The following is a 17,782-nucleotide window of genomic DNA, read 5'->3' as shown; positions in this document are numbered from 1 at the left end:
TTGCCCTTCTTTCATGTTGCAGAATAAAATATACTAGTTTACTTCTTTTTTTCACCAAAAATTTCAGTAATTATTAAAGATACAATATTTGACTTAGAACACCTCTACAGTATCCCTTTAATCTGCAATAGAATATTTTGAAGTGCACTAGAATCACCCCTGCAAGTGTTTAAGGCCAGGTTGGATGAGGCTCTAAGCAATCTGGTGTAGTGCAAACTGTCCCTGCCCATGGCATGGGGGTTGGAATTGAATTATCTTTAAGGTCCCTTCCAATCCAGGTCATTTGATGAGTCTATGAACCTGTTTAAAATTCCAGAACTGCAGTGGTTTAGATTGGTAAGAAACTATAAACAGAAAACAGCCTGACAGGTTTGGTGTTAAATCTTGGAGTGGCAGAATAACAGGTGAACATGGTTGCCTTTCTTCAGAGTGTCTTTTTGGCATGTCTGACAACATGCTGCTTATGTAAAAGTCTGTATTGACTCATCATTAAACTGTCCTGCATGATTTAAGCAACACTGGGAAAGGGTCAAAGAAACAGATATTGTGTATGAAGCAGCAGGAGCAAAAAAAGATCCCATCTGGCTTTTTGTAGACCACTGATTTTAAATGAGGCAAATGGGTTCCATGGGCCACACTGGGCAAGAGCAGACAGGACACAGAAAGAGCAGGGACAGAAATGCAGAAGGAGCAAGCAGTGCAATGATCTAGAAGTCTCCTTTGCAATAGCTACAACCCTGAGAGAAGAAAAGACAATCTTAACAAAGACCCCATTTGTGAGTGTATCCAGGTCTACTCCAGCCATGCTACACTGTACTCTAAATGGCCACTAGTTTGAATATTTTATTTATCATGAGTAATAGCACAATCATGTGCCTCCACACAAACTGTGAAGTCAAATTCACTCTCTGCAAGCCCCTATTTGGTACAAAAAACAAATATGCAAATCAAAAGAAAATGGATTCCCTCCCACTGAGAGGGAAATTCCTGGAACTCACCTCCAAGAAAGACCTCGGTACTGAACCAGGACATCAAGAACATCATGGGGTTTGGATGCTGCACCATTAGCTGCCTGGAAGAGGAAGAAGAGTTCACCTTCAGAAAATAAACTTTGTTATAGTAACCAGTTCTCTGACTGATGCTAGTGGAAAAAATTGAAAGGAATATTAACCAAGCAAGCTACCTCATCTTCCCAAAATAGAACAGATTAAGAGGATCAAGGACTGCGTGTTTTGAACTCTGTTTCAGTGAATTACCCTCTTCTATCAATTTTGTGATTAGATCAAGTGGGGAAAAATTGGTTGAGAATGTTCAAATTATTCATGTTATTCTAAAGAAAAAAAAGGAATAAATAAGATAGCAATGGTTCTGAGTGAACAATTTATTAAATGTTCCTCACAATAAAAAGTGGTACAGTGATTTTATATCTTTCTTCTCCCAGTTTCTCCAAGGAAGAAGGCTACAAATTTTTAATGTGGTAATTAGCACAGAACACATAAGAAACATGAATTACAATATGAGCAGAGAAACTGTCATCACTAATTGGAGGGTCATAGCCAGTCTAGGGGTAATGAGTTTACATAGTTCCAAGAATAGTCTTAAAAAAATCTTAAAGTAAATTACACTTGGCACATCTGATGTTCTATTGCAATTGTACTGAAATATTTAGTCAGCATAAATTACTATGGCTTTATAGGTTTGGTATTATCATATATATATTTATCATATCGATACACAGATATACACAAGTTGCTGCAGAACTTATTTTTCTATTCATAGTGCTTACTAACAGATTTCAGGGCCAATACCTAGGGAGCTGCCTGGAATCAATAAACAAAAACAATTGTTCTAAGTCCACTCATAGAACAAGTTGGTTGGTTTTGCCACTGCACAATCTAATCTGGCATCTCTTCCTTGCATGGCACTCTTGTGGACTTTAAATGGGAACTGTGTGCTCAGATTAGACTCATGAGTAACAATCAGCCAGCCAAGGTGGAGCATGGCAAGAAGATGTGAAAAACTTATTTGGCTCAATAGAGCGTAACTTGATATATTCCATTTCCTGTGTTAAAAATTCAGAATTGGTATTTCATTACTAGTTTTATTGATGGTTATCCAGTGATCTTTACTTACTGTGATGGAATCTCCCAGGGCAGCAATCACCCGAATATCTGCTGGTTTCAAATTATGAACTGACAAATAAATAATAAAGGTAGTGTAAGGAAAAGAAGAAAGAAATAAAACTTCAAACTGTGATGGTTATCAGAAATTTTTCTTAGAACAAGCACAATAAGGTGTTGCAAAGGCAGTATTTTTAATATTAAGGACAGCATTAGCTCAGAATGACAGACACTGATTTGACGGGCATCAAATCAGAAGTGATTCTTGGTACCGTAAGTGGGCACTAACTACAGTGACAAAGGAGGGAGCAAGGTTTCAGTCTTGCATCTCTTGTTACTCAAATTCCTTTTAACTGGAGAAATCACTGAAAAGCAGGCACAGGTCTGGTGCCATCACAGAGCTGCTATCTGGGGACCATTACAGCTTATGAGGGAAGACAAACTGACCTGAGGACAGAATTCCAGATGGATTTTGCACCTCAGACTGCACTAACCAGAGCCCCCTACAGTTTTACCACCCTGCAAATGAAGGACTTGACTGCCTTCTGTCTTTTCCACTGTCACTGCTTTGTTTGTACCAGGAAGGTGCAGTTGTATAAGCTTTAATGATCCTTGAGGGAGAACTTGCATCTTGCTATACAACTGCTTACGTTATTCCAAAAAGGATCTTAAAAGTCACAGCCAACAGAGTGCACTACTCCAAAGAAAAGAGTACCTCTCCTGACTAAACCCAGTTTCTGTTCTCCCTCTATCATGAAATGAAGTAGTTCTATGATAAAAATGCATAGGACTGTACCTGAAGTCGGAACCGTATCAGAGGGATCCCGGTCATTACAGGGAATATTTGTTCCATAACTTCTCTCCTGCAAAGACAGACAGGGCAGACTTCACATCAGTCTCACTACACTTTGGCCATGATAAACCATTTATGTCTCAGAGCATTAGCCTAATGAAATTCCCATCTTCTTTGTATACAATTACCCAGCTTATCCTGTCAGTCCATGCTTTTTGAAGACACACAAGCTTAGGCCACTCAGAAGTGGTACTTCTGAGTACTTACTAGTTTCAGATTCTGTGCCATGCTGTGCTCAGACATGCAACATTTTGTGTGCCCATACTCTCAACATCTTTTTGCAAGAAACTGTTTGAACATCCCTGAAAATCCAAGCACAAAGCTGTACCTTTCTCAGCAGGCCATGAGCCTGCCTTCTCCATATGCAGCCCTGTATATGCAGCCAGGGATTGCCCCCCAGGCTCTTTTGGGTTGCAGCCTACTGACAGAAACACCCCCAAGGTCTACTGTTAGTGAAGGCTGGCCATCATATACCAGGCTCAAAGATATGCTTTTGCTCCAAACCTCTGCAGAAATCTGTAGGTGGACTAACTTGCCTAAGGAAAAGACACTTACGTGTGTTGTCCCAGTGTTCTCGTTCAGGTTTTAATTTTTTATTAAAAAACCTCGACCAAACTGCCACAAACATAACAGTGTTACTTCTTGCCTCCTTACACCTCCTATACTACAGCTACTTCCAAGAATCAGAGTGGTAGTTAGCACTGCCCCATGGAGAGTCTATAGGCCCCAAGTAACTAACAAAACAGAAGGTATAATGTTAAAATGAGAGCAGAAATGTGTATTACAATTCCAATGAAGAACAGACCATTTTGAGTGCAGATGTGATCTAGACACTGTGTTCTGAGGCATTGAAATGAACATTACCATTTCCCTCCGTAACTGGCTTGGAATGACAAATTCTGCTCAGAATCAGAGTACCATGACTTAAAAAATATAATCATAGCTGTTTTTTCTCCGTACATCTAATCTGAAACTACCTCAGGAACAAAAAAGATAAAATCCATTAGTTCTCAGTTTCACTATGATACAAATGAGATGAAATGAGATCCACACAGTGGTTGGATCTGGTCTAGTTTCCTTCACAGTAGGACTAAACAGCCCTATTTTCACGATCTTGTTATCACAGGGAAAATAACATTATTATCCAGATGTTTCACATAGGTTCTTAACAGTGAAGACAAGACCTATTTTAGACTGGCTGAGCATATCTGCCTTATGTCACACTCTACAAAACCCACTGAGGAGAAAATGTGCTATTAAGCACCTGATTATTTACCCAATCATGGAAAAGAAGAGCTAGAACTTTGTATTTAGTTTTCCCAGGTAGCCTTGTTTGTTTAGCCTACAACACACTCTCAATCCACCTGTCCCACTCCCTGGAACACACTCAGATCATCTGATACAAACAGTCCTACTATACCTGAGATGCTTCTTTGGTGTTTGATGTCTTCAGGGAAGATGAATAGTTACTATTTCTATATGTAAACAAATATGGATTTTCCTGCAGAGTGAAGAGAGTATGTTTACCAACACTAGTGGGAACAGAGTCAGCTGATGTTAAAGTCTTCTGGGTATGTTTTCAAAGAGAAAAAAAATCTTTACAGTATTAATTTCTGAACGAGCATTGCATGAGTGAAGTAAACCTGGTTAGACTTGAAAGTTAAGCCTGGGTCTGAAACCTTGCCCCAGGTATGCTTTAGGCACAGTACCACTTCTTTCCTTCAACCTAACATCAAACAAAATACATCATTCAATTTACTTGATGTTTTAATTGCTGCTCAGAAGCTTTTGGATGCCAGTAATATTTTATCATTATCAAATTATTAAAGTCAGAGCTTAAATGTAAAAACATTCTAGAACCAGTTCTTCAAACCTGAGATGCTCAAATCCTGAAGATATTACTGGACTATTGACAGCTCCAGGGACTTAAATCGTTAAGCCTGACAGCAGAGTCAAATCACAGAAAAGCTAGAGTATATGAAACACATGGATTCAATTTTACTGGTGACACACATTTTAATACTGATATTGCACCTCAAATCTGCAATTAATAAATTCAGATTAGCTAGATATATTTTGAATTAAAAAAAAATCTGATGCAGATGATTTAACTGATTTTTTTCAAAGGTTCTTCTTTTCAGAGTTTCATCTGTATAAAATAAAGAATCTGTGTCAATGAACTTCAAGAATACTTGGTTTTTAACAGCACAATATCTTGGGCACTTGCACATTCCCAAGAACTTCAGAAAACAACCGTGTTTGGAAACTGGGAAATTCTGCAGAGTGAATAAAGTCTCACAATAATAAGGAAGCCCTTTTACCTGAGATGGACACTGGACCTGAACAATTTTTGTGACACCGTAAGGCTGCTTCTGTCCAACTGGCTGCATCTGGAAAGAGAGAGAACAAGGGAATTGTACACATGCTCTGTGTGGGAGGGAACGGAGAGCAGCAGCAATGCAAAGGCTCTAGAGCCTGCAATCTTCCATCAGGCTCATATACATATATGTAGTCATATATATTAAAAAATTCCTTTTGCTTGGGATAAATATTTCTCTATGCTGAACTTATCACATGGATGCCTACAAAAGGAAGGAACAGAAACAAAGCCTCTCACATGAGCAGACTGTCCTCCCACCATCATTAAAACTTCCATCCACACATGAACTCTGCTTTTGCAAATGCTGAGCCTGTAAGTGTTGCTCATTTATTCTGTCTTCCAGAACTGATTAATCATCAACATATACAACTTAGGCAGCATCAAAAGGCACACTCCAAGTTCACAGAGGCTTTATAGAATTTACATTTGTTGGCCTTCTTGCAACAAGATGGAGAAGGGATTATTGTAATGAAAAATTATGGAATGAGTCAAAACTCCATACTGACAGCACAAAGGGGCAAATACCACAAAGAATCACTTCACCTGTTCAGGCAGCTTGCTGGGTGCTAATTAAATTGCAATCACACACAGAGGAATTGGCTGAGGGTTTAGATCCCTCAGTGTATGTCTGCTCAGCTTGGCACCAACAGCTGCCAGAACCAGCAGACTACATAAGAAACAGGATGGAAAGGACTGGAAAATACAACAGTAGCAGGCTTAATGGCACCTAGGTAGGAACGTTATCTTCTATTCGGGTTGTTACATCAATGAAAATAATTGGAAAACTCAGAGTTTGTACTCTTCAAGAGAAGCATTTAAGAAACAGTCTGTGCTTCATGGAGGGAGGGAGGGAGGGAGGGAGGGAGGGAAGGAGGGAAGGAGGGAAGGAGGGAAGGAGGGAAGGAGGGAAGGAGGGAAGGAGGGAAGGAGGGAAGGAGGGAAGGAGGGAAGGAGGGAAGGAGGGAAGGAGGGAAGGAGGGAAGGAGGGAAGGAGGGAAGGAGGGAAGGAGGGAAGGAGGGAAGGAGGGAAGGCAATGAAAGGAATGTCCCTGAAATGTGCAAAAGAATAAAGCTCAGAGACAAGTCTGGAGACTTTCACATACTCCTAGAATGAAACAAAGTAGCTATTTAATTACATTCTTGAAAGAAAATATACTTCCAGCACAGAATCATCCTACAGAACATGGGATAACAAGGTGTTTCTTGGCTGGAAATCAATTTCAAACAACCATTAGACACTTATATGTTGGGGGGATTTGGGTGACAACAACAAATTTCACTAAAAGACATTGAAGACATTAAGTTCCAGATGGCTCAGACATGCTGTTCTTCCAGCAAAGACTGACAGCTCCTGTGCAGCAGAGCAGAGAGGTCCTCTGCAGAGAGGTCCTGGTGAGGAAATGCAATGCTAGTTCTGTACTGTGGCCAGACAAAACAGCCCCTGAACTTCCGCACATCTGTCTTGCAAGCCAGTTAGTGTGCAGGTCTGCTCTGGTACTGGAGCAGTTTCTAAGTCAGTGTAAACCCCTGAACACAGAAGAGAGGCACAGGCAGCCTCCCAGTGCTGTTCCCACTCTGGTTCTTGTCTGTTTTCAGTTTCTCTCTTGGTTGCAGGATGGGGTTGGGGTTGGGTTTTGGTTTGTGTTTTTGGGGGTGAAGGGTTTGCTTTTTTGGCTGGGTTTTGTTTGTGGGTTTTTTTGCTACATAAAAAAATGGCAAAAGACAAGAATCTCTTGCTGTTATGAAGTTCTTTACACAGGTGAAAGGAGCTTTGCCCCCAGATATACATCCAGAGGTAAAATTGTAGGCATTTGCCCAAATGAATCAATCAGCCTCTCTGTGGTAAACATCAAAGTTATTCAAGCAAACAGCCAGCCTCTCTCAGCTTTTCCTAGCTACCCAATGTCATTTAGCTGACTGTTCTCTGGCATGCTTAGCATATGAATTGTATTGTGCCTAGAGAGCCAGAACTGTTCTGGTAAAATATCCAGTCCTGCCTAGGACAAGCCCTTAGGCCTGCTAGCTCAGCTCCTTCTCAGCCAGGCTGAAGTGCAGCCCTACTGCCAATTGCCACCAGATTTTCAAGGTTTTGCCCTTTGGCCAATAAGCAGATATTTATTCCGGGAGAGAGAATGATATCAAGCTGCAAAACAATGTAAAGGCAGCTTGGCAGAGAGCAGGAGGAGGGAAACTCTGAATGCAGTTTCATTCTGCTGTGTTTCCTGCTCCACAAGTCATGATCTTGATTTCCTATCAGTTCCCAAGAATACATTATGACTTGGTTTTTCTTTAGTTTTTAAATCAGTCAGCATGAACTCTTAGCTGGACTTGCTGGTAGAACTGGAGGACCTTTATCAGGTGAGGACACCTGCTAGTGCTTTTTGTATTGAAAGCATCTTTCATATCTGCCTTTATGTCACAGCAGAATAACATCACATCAAACAAGAAATCAACTCACAGACAGCCCTTTTTGATGATTGCCAGCTCTACTACAAAATCTCCACTAAATCAAAAGGAGTCAAGCAAACAGATGGGAAAATGAGTTGAGGAGAATACTGCCACAGTCTTCCTTTATGCCTGTGGCAAGATGTGGTTTTGCCACATTTTGCTTTTCCTCCAGATCACCTAGGCTGTCCTCTCACTAGAAGAATCACCTCACACTGAGGAAACCCCCTGAAATAAAGCAAATGTGGTATCTGTCTCCTTTATGACAGTGCTCTGGTTCTGGTGGCTCCACAGCATGCTCACTGTCTGAGTCTGGTAACCATCCTTATAAAGCACGACTTCATTTTGCTTATGGTTTTTCATCTCTGCTGTTTCCACAAAATGCTCCTAGCAATGAGAGTGACAAGAATAGAGTACCAAGCCAAAGAATGGGTTGCTCAATGACAGAGCACAGGAGGACAAAGTCTGCAGTAAAGGGTTAGAGACAGAAAACTGAAACAGAGGCAAAGAGGAAGGCTCTTCTGCTGGCAGAAGTTGCAAATAAAAAATATCACCTGAAGGGACAGAAAGAATTTGTTGCAAGCTTAGTGCAAGAATTTGAGAGCACAGAAAAGGGAAATCAGATCTAAGTTGACTATGTCTGCACACATTGTTAAACTTCAGAAGTTAAATCCTGGACCTCTGCCCTCCTACAGAGCCTAGATTTTGAGGAGCTAGCACACTTGTCTCAGACAGGAGATGATACTTTCACAACTCCTTATAAAGCATATTCAAGATGCCTAGCATTGGATTCTGCATGAGTTGAAATCTAAAGGCCAGACAGAAAGAGGCCAGAAGAAGAAAAAAAAAGCTATAGTCTAGACTTGTAAAAAAGTGAAAGCGAAGCACATGAACTCTGCTATGCTAATTGTGGAGTCCAGTAACAGAAAAGGACATTACTGAAAGCTGGAGATCAGCTTGCCACAGATAAATCCTGGAAAACATCTTAGTGCAGGCTGATCTATTGCCACAGTTAGATGGATCTCAGAATCTGACACATTTCGTTCAACTGGCCCCAAACAATTTCTTCTGGAGAGGCATAAAATGGACTGGCAAACTGGTGGCACTGTGGTTTCTTTACAGTCAGTAGCACTCCTTTTCTGCTCTAGCTAAAAACATAGTCAGCATTTCATTTCAAAAATTTGCTGATGGAAAAACTGTGCTAAGCAGGTGTAAATGACCACTTTTCACAGCAAACTGAATGTTCATACTTCGAGTGTCTTGCTCCCAACTAGCTTCAATATTTATAATAGTTAGTATCTGAGGATATGCCATTGCTTTCTAGAGTCTTATAGGTCATGTTCGGGTGACTGTAATTGTGGGATCTAGATAAAGATCTCCAGTGCTGATGTGGACACAGACATAGGCAAGTAAAGTAACTCAGTTTCTTTACAGAAAACTGCCAGAAAGAGAGAAAATGTTCAAGTGACACTTCAGGAATCTCTCCAACTAGTGAAAATAATTGCCTAGTTTGGACTAAGGCAGAATAATAAAGGAGCCAATATGCATCTATCATTAATCTATTTTATGACAGAAGAACTGAGGTAAGAACTTTGACATCATCACAAGGAATAGCACAGATAACAAAAAAGGAGATAACTGGAGCCAGCATGGCTGTTCCAAGGTTAAAACTTCAACAGCTTATTTTTTAACTCTTTCATTCCTACTAATTAAAGTCCCACTAACTTTAACTAAAAAATAACATTTTTATCAAAGTGACTGTATGTTTTTCTAGATATATCATCTGGGTGAGTAGAAGCCTCTTTCTGCAAATCCTGTTTCTTTCATATTTCAGGGCTACACCAGCATTACTACTGCCTGAATTAGCATAAAAGGAAACAAGAACATGCCAAACTGCATGAATTTATTTTTAAATGTGGTTTACTAAAAGGAGGTAGCAGTGTAGACAGAGGAATAACAGAGACTCTCAGTATAAAAACTTATTCCATGTGGATAGTAAAACAAGCAATTTATATTTACTGTAAAGTAATTTACCATTATAGATTCTTTTAAATAAAAAAGAGATTGTATGTGTTAACAAAACTGTTAGAAAACAAAGCAGAAAATGTTGAAAAATTTCTAAGAGGGAATAGTAAAATCAACATCTTATCCAAAACATGTGATATCAGGGCATATTGAAACATAATTTACACTTAGCAGTAATATCTTGCTTTGGTCTATTGAGAACAAATCCACAGCCTGCTTTTTTGTCTCAGTCATATTGAAAAGCAAGACACATTTCTTCATTAATTTTAAAATGCAAACGTCTCCATCTGTACATTCATCCACTCAGTCACACACAAAAATGCTTTCTGTCAGCAGCTCAAGTCTGCAGTAGGAGAACTATACAGTCTCCTATAGAACTGGTCATCATGTTTAAGGTTGAGGAAGTCAGAAATTCCATGTTTTTTTCAGACAACCTCTCCCACCTAACAGAAGGCACAATTTGTTGGCTTTCCTTAGCTGGATAGGTCATCCAACCTTGAGGAAGTAACAAAAGCTTCTCAAGGTTGTCTATTGCCTTTTTACTATGAGCAACAGCAGCAGGAATATGATGGTTAAGGAGACAATGATATGAGACTCATTAGTAAAGGGTGGTGGTGGATGCAGGACAGATAAAGGGCAGAGTAACAGGAGTATAATTGCTATAATCTCAGGTTAGGATGAGCCTCAGTTGTCCTGTGCTGTACTAGGTAAGACTAGCAAAAGAAGGGTCTGTCACAGCTCATTTTCTCCATGGGTCTTCCCAAAGGGCTTTGAAAACCTTTCTAAAAAGTTCTTGGTACTAAATAGCAGTCACGGAACAGAGTGAGCTTTGTCTTGGAACTGTAGGGCATTTAGCACTGATGAAGAGCAATCTCTGCACAGCTGAGAATAGCAGCCATGGGATAATTCTTACATTCTTCCTTCCCCTGTCTCCTTGCTACTCAAGGCGTGGCTAGTGTGGAGTTGCTACCAGGCATCCATACTAAGTCCAGTAAGAAACAGTATCTGTGGTACTGCTTACCATGTTGTTCCAGAGGCCCACAGCCATGTAAATATAATCTTCCAGAGTTTCCACTTGTGTCTTTAATGTGGTAGTCCAACCATCCGTGCCCTGAAAGGCAAGGTGTTTTGAGCATGAGAAAAGAATTAAGAGTATGGAAAGATGAAATATGCAGTCACAAAAGTTCTCAATCTTCAAAATAGCATTCATATCCACACAAAAATAAATCTCTGGTATTCTCATTAAGCCACTTTTTACAGATCTCAGTTACCACTGGTGTGTCAGGACAGAAAGATGCTGTTTTTCAAATGATTTTTGCACATCAACAGGACAAGAAGACCAAAGCAACAACACAGAATGATCACATTAGTAACATACAATAGAGCAAAAAGACATACAGATATGATCACTTGAATGATTTGGAATAAACAATATTTCTTCTAGATAAAACATGCGTTTAAACAGTGGAAACATCAAGATTTTGCCTTAAGATAACATGCTCAATTTTAAATTAAACCTAACTGTTGGAAGTTTTGAAGGTTACACATGGCGGCCCTACAGGTGTATCACAAGCCAGAATAAATAAAGATTCATCTTACAACATATTATGGCATTTAAAGAAGCAACAGAGCAGTTTACTAAGAGAAAAAAATAATGCCATTAAAGTTAGAAGTCTGCCATTTGTATATGGACCAACCATCAACAAAACATGCCTGGCACAAGATGACTCAGCAGCAAGAAGATTTTGCAACATAGCAGACTCTACCCTTCCAGGAAGACAAATTTCTTCCTCCAGTTCACTTTGTTCTGATACTGAACTGAGGGGACCAGTGGTTTTAGCTCAAATTCAAGGAGCTATTGTGATGCTCAGAAACCAGACCATGACTCACTATCAACCTGTGTTACAAATAACCACCTAATGTGTTATATTTTGTTACCTCGCTCTAAGTGAACTATTATCTAGAAAGTAACATTTTCCCCGTTCATTGCCAGATCTCAGACAGTCTTTACCTTTGAACTTCTCTTTAAAGATCACTTATGACAAAATCATGCCTGGCATCCCAGGCAACACTGACTATATTAATTTCCAACTGGCTGTACCAGAAAAAATCAGTTCCCAAGTTCCCAGACTGCATTAATCTCACTGCAGGGAAATAACAGTACTTTTCAACACAGCTTACAAACACCTTTATATTTTGTTCCTCTAACCCTTTTTGAACAGTTCATGTTACCCACTTTTTGCCCTTGTTGCCAAACCCAAGAGCATGATCAGGGATTAGCAGCAGTGACAATTTCCAGACACTCGTGACCTGAACTATAGAGGTGCTGTAACTTGATTTCTCCAGGAACATAGCATTCAAAAAACAAAGAATCTCTGGATGGTGCTGTTTGAAGCAAGCTCCACTCTGAGGACCTCTACTTCATCCTGAGGTGTGTCGTTCCTGTGCCTGACTACCGTTGTCTTCTAGCATTACACACAGCCTAGAGAGGAAAGTCAGCTAAACATTGCATTCAGTCTCAGCAGACACAAACCAGAAAGGAAGGAGTGCAACTTGAGTTTACTCACCAGTCTGAGCAGCAGATTTCTTTCCTGGAGAGAAGGCTGAAGAACAACAGTGAAGTCATCCCTTTGATCAAACCTCTCAGATTTGAGTAATTTTTCCCAAGCATCCTAAACAGACAACCATTAAGTATTAACAGATAGAGTCTAATAGATATGCAATTCATCAGGGCTCATGGTAAATTAAAATTATCCTCATCCCTAATAAATGACAAAATTAAAATTGTGTAATCAAGAAAAAAGAGAACAATTTAATGAAATCTTCTTAGATAGCAACTGGAAAATCCTTGTAACTGTGAGAAAGATACATTGGTTTATCATCATTTTCTTTGAAAGGGCAGCAAGCTTAGCAAGGCAAACAAATGTCACATTTATTACCTCCCTGACATGTAAAAGGAATTCCAGCAGAATTGTCTTTGTCTTAATAGAAAGTTTTCCTCTTCTAAATCATGTGGCAGGTAACTGGACAAGATGGATGATTTCTCTCATGGGATATGACAAATTGTATGTTGTCAAAAACTATAATAGCCATTTAAAACTTCAAGAGATACTAAGATCACACAGGTAGAGAAAGAACTTATCAGTATTCCTGGTGTAACAAAAGGGATCAGGATTGTCATGGATATGTAGAAAAAAGGCTGCTACTCAACTTCCTACTGCTATTCCTTCCTTAACTCCTCACTTCAGTCCAGTCTGGGAAACAAATAGACATGTTTAGCAATTGAGAGCCAAACAATGCAGAGATACCACACCTGGTAGAATGGCCTCCTTATGTTATCATCTAATGTGGAGGGTTCACCAACACAACTGCACTGATTCCTGCCTGGATTGCTGCAGAAAGAATGAAAAACATTAAAGTCATCATGAAGTTTTTTATAAAAAATACAGCATGAATGTTTTTAAGCCATTGGCAAGCATGTATTGAAGACTAAATTGCTGTATAAGTAGAGAAAGCTACATGGAACATGTCTATTTTTTGATGCAAATGTAGAATTATAAATATTTCCATGTCCAGAATTTTGGATGACTTCTTGATTTGAAAGCCTAGTCAGATGACAAGTATGCCAGACTTGGATTAGCACAGGGTCTCACAAGCTAGCAACATGTTCAAACTTGAAATAGCAGCCACACTAGTTTTCAAACATTGCCTCCTCTGCAGTCATACAGTAACATTAAAAAAAATATATACTTCCACAGAAGTTTCTCCTTAGTATTTGGAATCAAGTTTCCTTAGTATTTTGCATCTAGAAATGTGGATGAAAACTCGTTGTTGCAAAAGGTTATATATGCTAAAGGATACATGCGGTGTCAGGTGGCTAACAAATCTCACCAAATTTCTGACCTGCAAGGTGAGATGTGCACACTGCATATTTTTGCAGCTAGTTAGAGAACTCTTACTGCTCCCAAAGCTGTAGACAGGAACAATATAAGATACATGTAAGTTCAGCCAGGTTCCAGCAAAGATATACTCAGCTGAAAACTCCTGAATGGACTGGAATCTGTGACATTTTGTGTGTGGTTTGTAGATATAAGCAATAAGTATGTGTCAGGATCAGACTCTGTTCACAGAACTCTAAACACATAAAATGAGTGTTTTTTGTTAAAGTGCTATCTATTATCACTACTGGGGAATGCAAGAAGTATCAACTCAGGACCAGAATCTTACCCAAGCCTAACAGAAGACTCTCAAAATACATGAAGAGAGTTACATGCCTAAAAACCGGGTTCATGCATCACTTTTACAGTAGACATTCCTAGTTAGTAAGAAACTAATAGAGGAAGGAACTTTAAATCGCTATTACGTCCCAAACTTCAATGTCTGAAGTTCAGTACTGACACAGGACTGGGAGTGCCAACCCCAACTATTATCCTCTTACACTCTTGAAATTTCATATTTTGTTGTGGGCTTCTGCTTTTCTCTCAAAGCACCCTTCAAAATGAGGACATAGTAGCCAAGAGCTGAGGCCCTTATCTGGGAGTTCTGTGCCCAAGGCTAAGTTTTCCAAACAACAAATTATAAGACTGGCAAAGTGATGGAACTGTTCAACCAGATAAACACAGCTATGAACACAGCATGCTGACAATGAGAAAGCAAATTGCCTTAAGGGGAAAAGGAAATACAAAAATTTCTCAGAGGAAAAAGACCCCAGATCTATTTAATTTTATTTTCAGGCCTTCAACACAACAACCCTTGTTGTCCTAAACCCATCTTTTCCCAATTTCTCACATTTTTCCCCTTAATGCCTGTGCAGAGGAAATAAGCCAGAGTGCTCCATGCAGTCTCTTTTGACAAGGAAAGCTTCTTCTCTGCTTGTTCTTGCTGTTAAGTACATGGTTACGAAGTAGCCAGACCTCTTCCCCCATTCCATCAGAACGTCTCGAGGTTGTACACATGCAGAGCTTGTGAAACACTTCAGGATGACTATATTTGTACATGTGGTGTCTTGTGCCACGAGCACAGGAAAAAAAATTACTGTGGAGTAAGACGGAGTGTAATCTCATCAGCTGTAAACTACTCCAGCGTAACTGCCCATGTGCACACTCCTACTCCATACTAAATCGGGACAAACCACGCACACTTCTGTTACAAAGTGCTGAGAAAGGGAGAGAGATGGATGCAGTTACCATAAGGAACTGACAACTTGGACGTTCTCCATCCTACAATATCCTAAACTCAAGTAGTAGCTTTCCAATAGCCTAACAACATCCTTTGTGATCAGTTACTCATTTATGAACATTGATATCTAGAAACAAACTTTTGAAGTGCCTACAGAGCTTTTGACTTGAGAGCTGCAGAACACAAAAGTGGCACTGAATAAAAAACAGAGTAGCTAGACTGTGCACTCTCATGACTGTAATCTCAGTACTGGGTCTGGCTGGGATGGAGTTAACTTTCTTCTTAGCAGCCCATACTATGTTTTGGCTAAAACCGTTGATAACACACCAATGCTTGGGCTCTTGGCAAACAGCACTTGTACAGCATTGAGGCCTTCTCTTTCTGCCCTCACTCCGACCCACTACTTAAATATGCTAGCCAACTTGACAGGATTAAAAGCACCTTGTAAAAAAAAAACACCTTTCAGAGACAGTTTATCAGAAAAAAAGGTGAAGATTTCAAATCTTTTACATACTTTTGTATCAAGGGCAGAAAACCTGTTCAGAAGACTCTAGCTCAGTTACAAAATCAATACATACACATAACTATGTGTTGAAAACCAAAAGGAGACAGTGTCAGAAATTTAAAGAACGCTGTTACCTGGCATTACTGTAATCTTGGCATGCAAGAGAGGCAGTTGTGAGCTCAGTGGAATCCACTAGATTTACAAAGGCCCTGGGAACCTGCAGTAATAAAGTACAAATTAATCATGCTGTATTTGCAATTAAAGATCAGTGAGTAGCAATAACAGTAACTCATGTCTACAACTTCCCAAGCTGGGGATTCTGCCTGCATAAAATCAATGATCTTTACCAATTCTGCCCTGAATTCTGCTCCTATGCCTGCCCTCTAGGGTCATCATTTATGAAGTACTCGTGACCATGATTTTTGACTGAGACATAGCAATTAATTTTACATAACCAAAATGGCCACCAGCCAACTAAGCTGAACCCAAATGAACTAGGAACTACCATTTTTGTGGCAACATACCAATGCAAAACTGGGGAGGAAACATGCTGTATAGCACAAGCACTCATGCAACTCTCCCCACCTCTCCCCCAAGCAAAAAGCAGCTTTGCATTTACATGATGATATTTCACTTTTACAAGTGCACATAAACAGATCCTAGAAATAACAGTGGAGAGAATCTGAAGACAATGCATGGGTGGAACCTTACCCATACACATTTGTTGAAGTCAGTTGGAGAAAAATGAGTAGTTGTGACCTGATGCAATCAAAATGCAGCAGGTTTAGAATACACTGTAGGGCTTAATGCAGCAAAATGAAATTATTGGAAGATGCTATTGAAATAATTCAGATAAACAGTTTATAGTCTGCTTTAGTAGTGATCTATCCTTGTCTAGTCTACTACTCATTAGTTGACCAAGACACATTGCAGAACGCTTCCAAGAAACCATCCTAGATAAACAGATAAATCTTAGCTCAGCCAGCTAGAAAACCTTTAGAAAGGCTGAGGTCTTAAAATGAACACATAATAGGAAAAAAAGATCCATTATACTTATTTTGATGTGTGTTTTCCCTGGTCTGTCAAAGTCATCACCAGGTAGTAAGCAGCCTGCATACTGCCTACCTGTTCTGCATCCAGTAATTAGATATCAGTTATTTTCACCAACAGCCCCATTAAACATGACTTTCAGACCTAGAGAGGTGTACTCCATTTTTCATAGAAATCACTTTAAAAACCCAAAGACTGAGTGATACATCAAGTTGTGTTGCAAAATAGAGCAGTTACCCATCCTTTCTTTCTGTTTGCATGCATCAGCTTTTCAAAAGCGTGAGTAACATACTTGGTGAAAACAAATGAAGCAGGTGGATTGGAGTCAATGAGACTAGTGTTCTAACCCACATGAAGAGTGATACCAGCCCTAGTCTAGCAAGGGAGACTGGAAAAATAAGCAAAGGATTCAGCTAGTCAGGGTTGATGAATACATCTTACCTTTTTATACAAAAAATCCAAGACAGTTTTAAGTTCTTCCAGGTTTTCCAGTGTGCAGTTCTTCTGTAAATGAGATGAGAAATGCCATCAAAACCAGAAGAAAAAACAAAGTTATCCATTTCCTGGAAGTCACAAACGCTGTGTGTTGAGCTGTGTACTGAAGGGTTATTGAGAACCACTATAGTCTGAATTCAGCCTTAGTCAACAACAATAACATGGAACTAATTTAACTGCCTATAAATAGGCAACTTGACATACATTAAAAAAAGGCAGGGGTAGGGGGGAGAAAAAGAAGTCTCTTTATACTTGAAGGTGGGAAACAGTTGCTCTACTAAAGCATCTCATACTAGGAATGGCAAATTAAGTACAGATGTATAAAAATACAAAACACAGTGTGCCAGGAGCTTATGTCACTGGATAAAATAATTTCAACATCCCAGACCTATCTATTGCTTTGGTTCACTCTGGCAGAGAGCAGAGTATGGGAAAGTGTCTTAACCATCTGCCTTGTCTGCTAAACCACCCCACAAAACACCTACCAGTTGCGTGGAAGCGCAGGAGGAACATGGTGTTTCAGCACTAAAAAACACTGTGATCAGTTTCCAGTCATTTTGGAAATCAATCATCTGTGAATAAAAAAATTAATAAAGGAATAGCATGATAGTAGCTCTGTTTGCTGTCTTCCTTTTTTGCACATGATTTGCTACAGCTTTAAATCAAGACCAAGCTTGCAAGATCAAGCAGTAGTCCATCCCTGACCATCTTGATCCCTTCCATTTGACAAG

General features: G+C 39.6%; 1 protein-coding gene across 2 annotated transcripts in view; it reads right to left on the bottom strand.

Moving 5' to 3' along the window:
* The window catches only part of PLB1 (phospholipase B1), an 82,184-nt gene that overhangs the window by 52,480 nt on the left and 11,922 nt on the right, over positions 1-17,782 (bottom strand). For both annotated transcript variants that reach the window (XM_071577060.1, XM_071577055.1), the window contains exons 9-19: positions 17,537-17,623; positions 16,998-17,060; positions 15,641-15,723; positions 13,137-13,215; positions 12,391-12,495; positions 10,845-10,934; positions 5,295-5,363; positions 4,394-4,474; positions 2,917-2,983; positions 2,134-2,192; positions 999-1,072 (exon numbers count right to left, since the gene is read on the bottom strand). In XM_071577060.1, the coding sequence (XP_071433161.1) occupies positions 999-1,072; positions 2,134-2,192; positions 2,917-2,983; positions 4,394-4,474; positions 5,295-5,363; positions 10,845-10,934; positions 12,391-12,495; positions 13,137-13,215; positions 15,641-15,723; positions 16,998-17,060; positions 17,537-17,623 (857 nt within the window). The remainder of the gene's footprint in view (positions 1-998; positions 1,073-2,133; positions 2,193-2,916; positions 2,984-4,393; positions 4,475-5,294; positions 5,364-10,844; positions 10,935-12,390; positions 12,496-13,136; positions 13,216-15,640; positions 15,724-16,997; positions 17,061-17,536; positions 17,624-17,782) is intronic.

This window comes from Pithys albifrons, chromosome 2 (genome assembly GCF_047495875.1).
Source record: "Pithys albifrons albifrons isolate INPA30051 chromosome 2, PitAlb_v1, whole genome shotgun sequence".
NCBI classification, from domain to species: Eukaryota; Metazoa; Chordata; class Aves; order Passeriformes; family Thamnophilidae; genus Pithys; species Pithys albifrons.
Note: the sequence above shows the minus strand (reverse complement) of the source record. Positions and strands in the feature narration are given on the sequence as shown.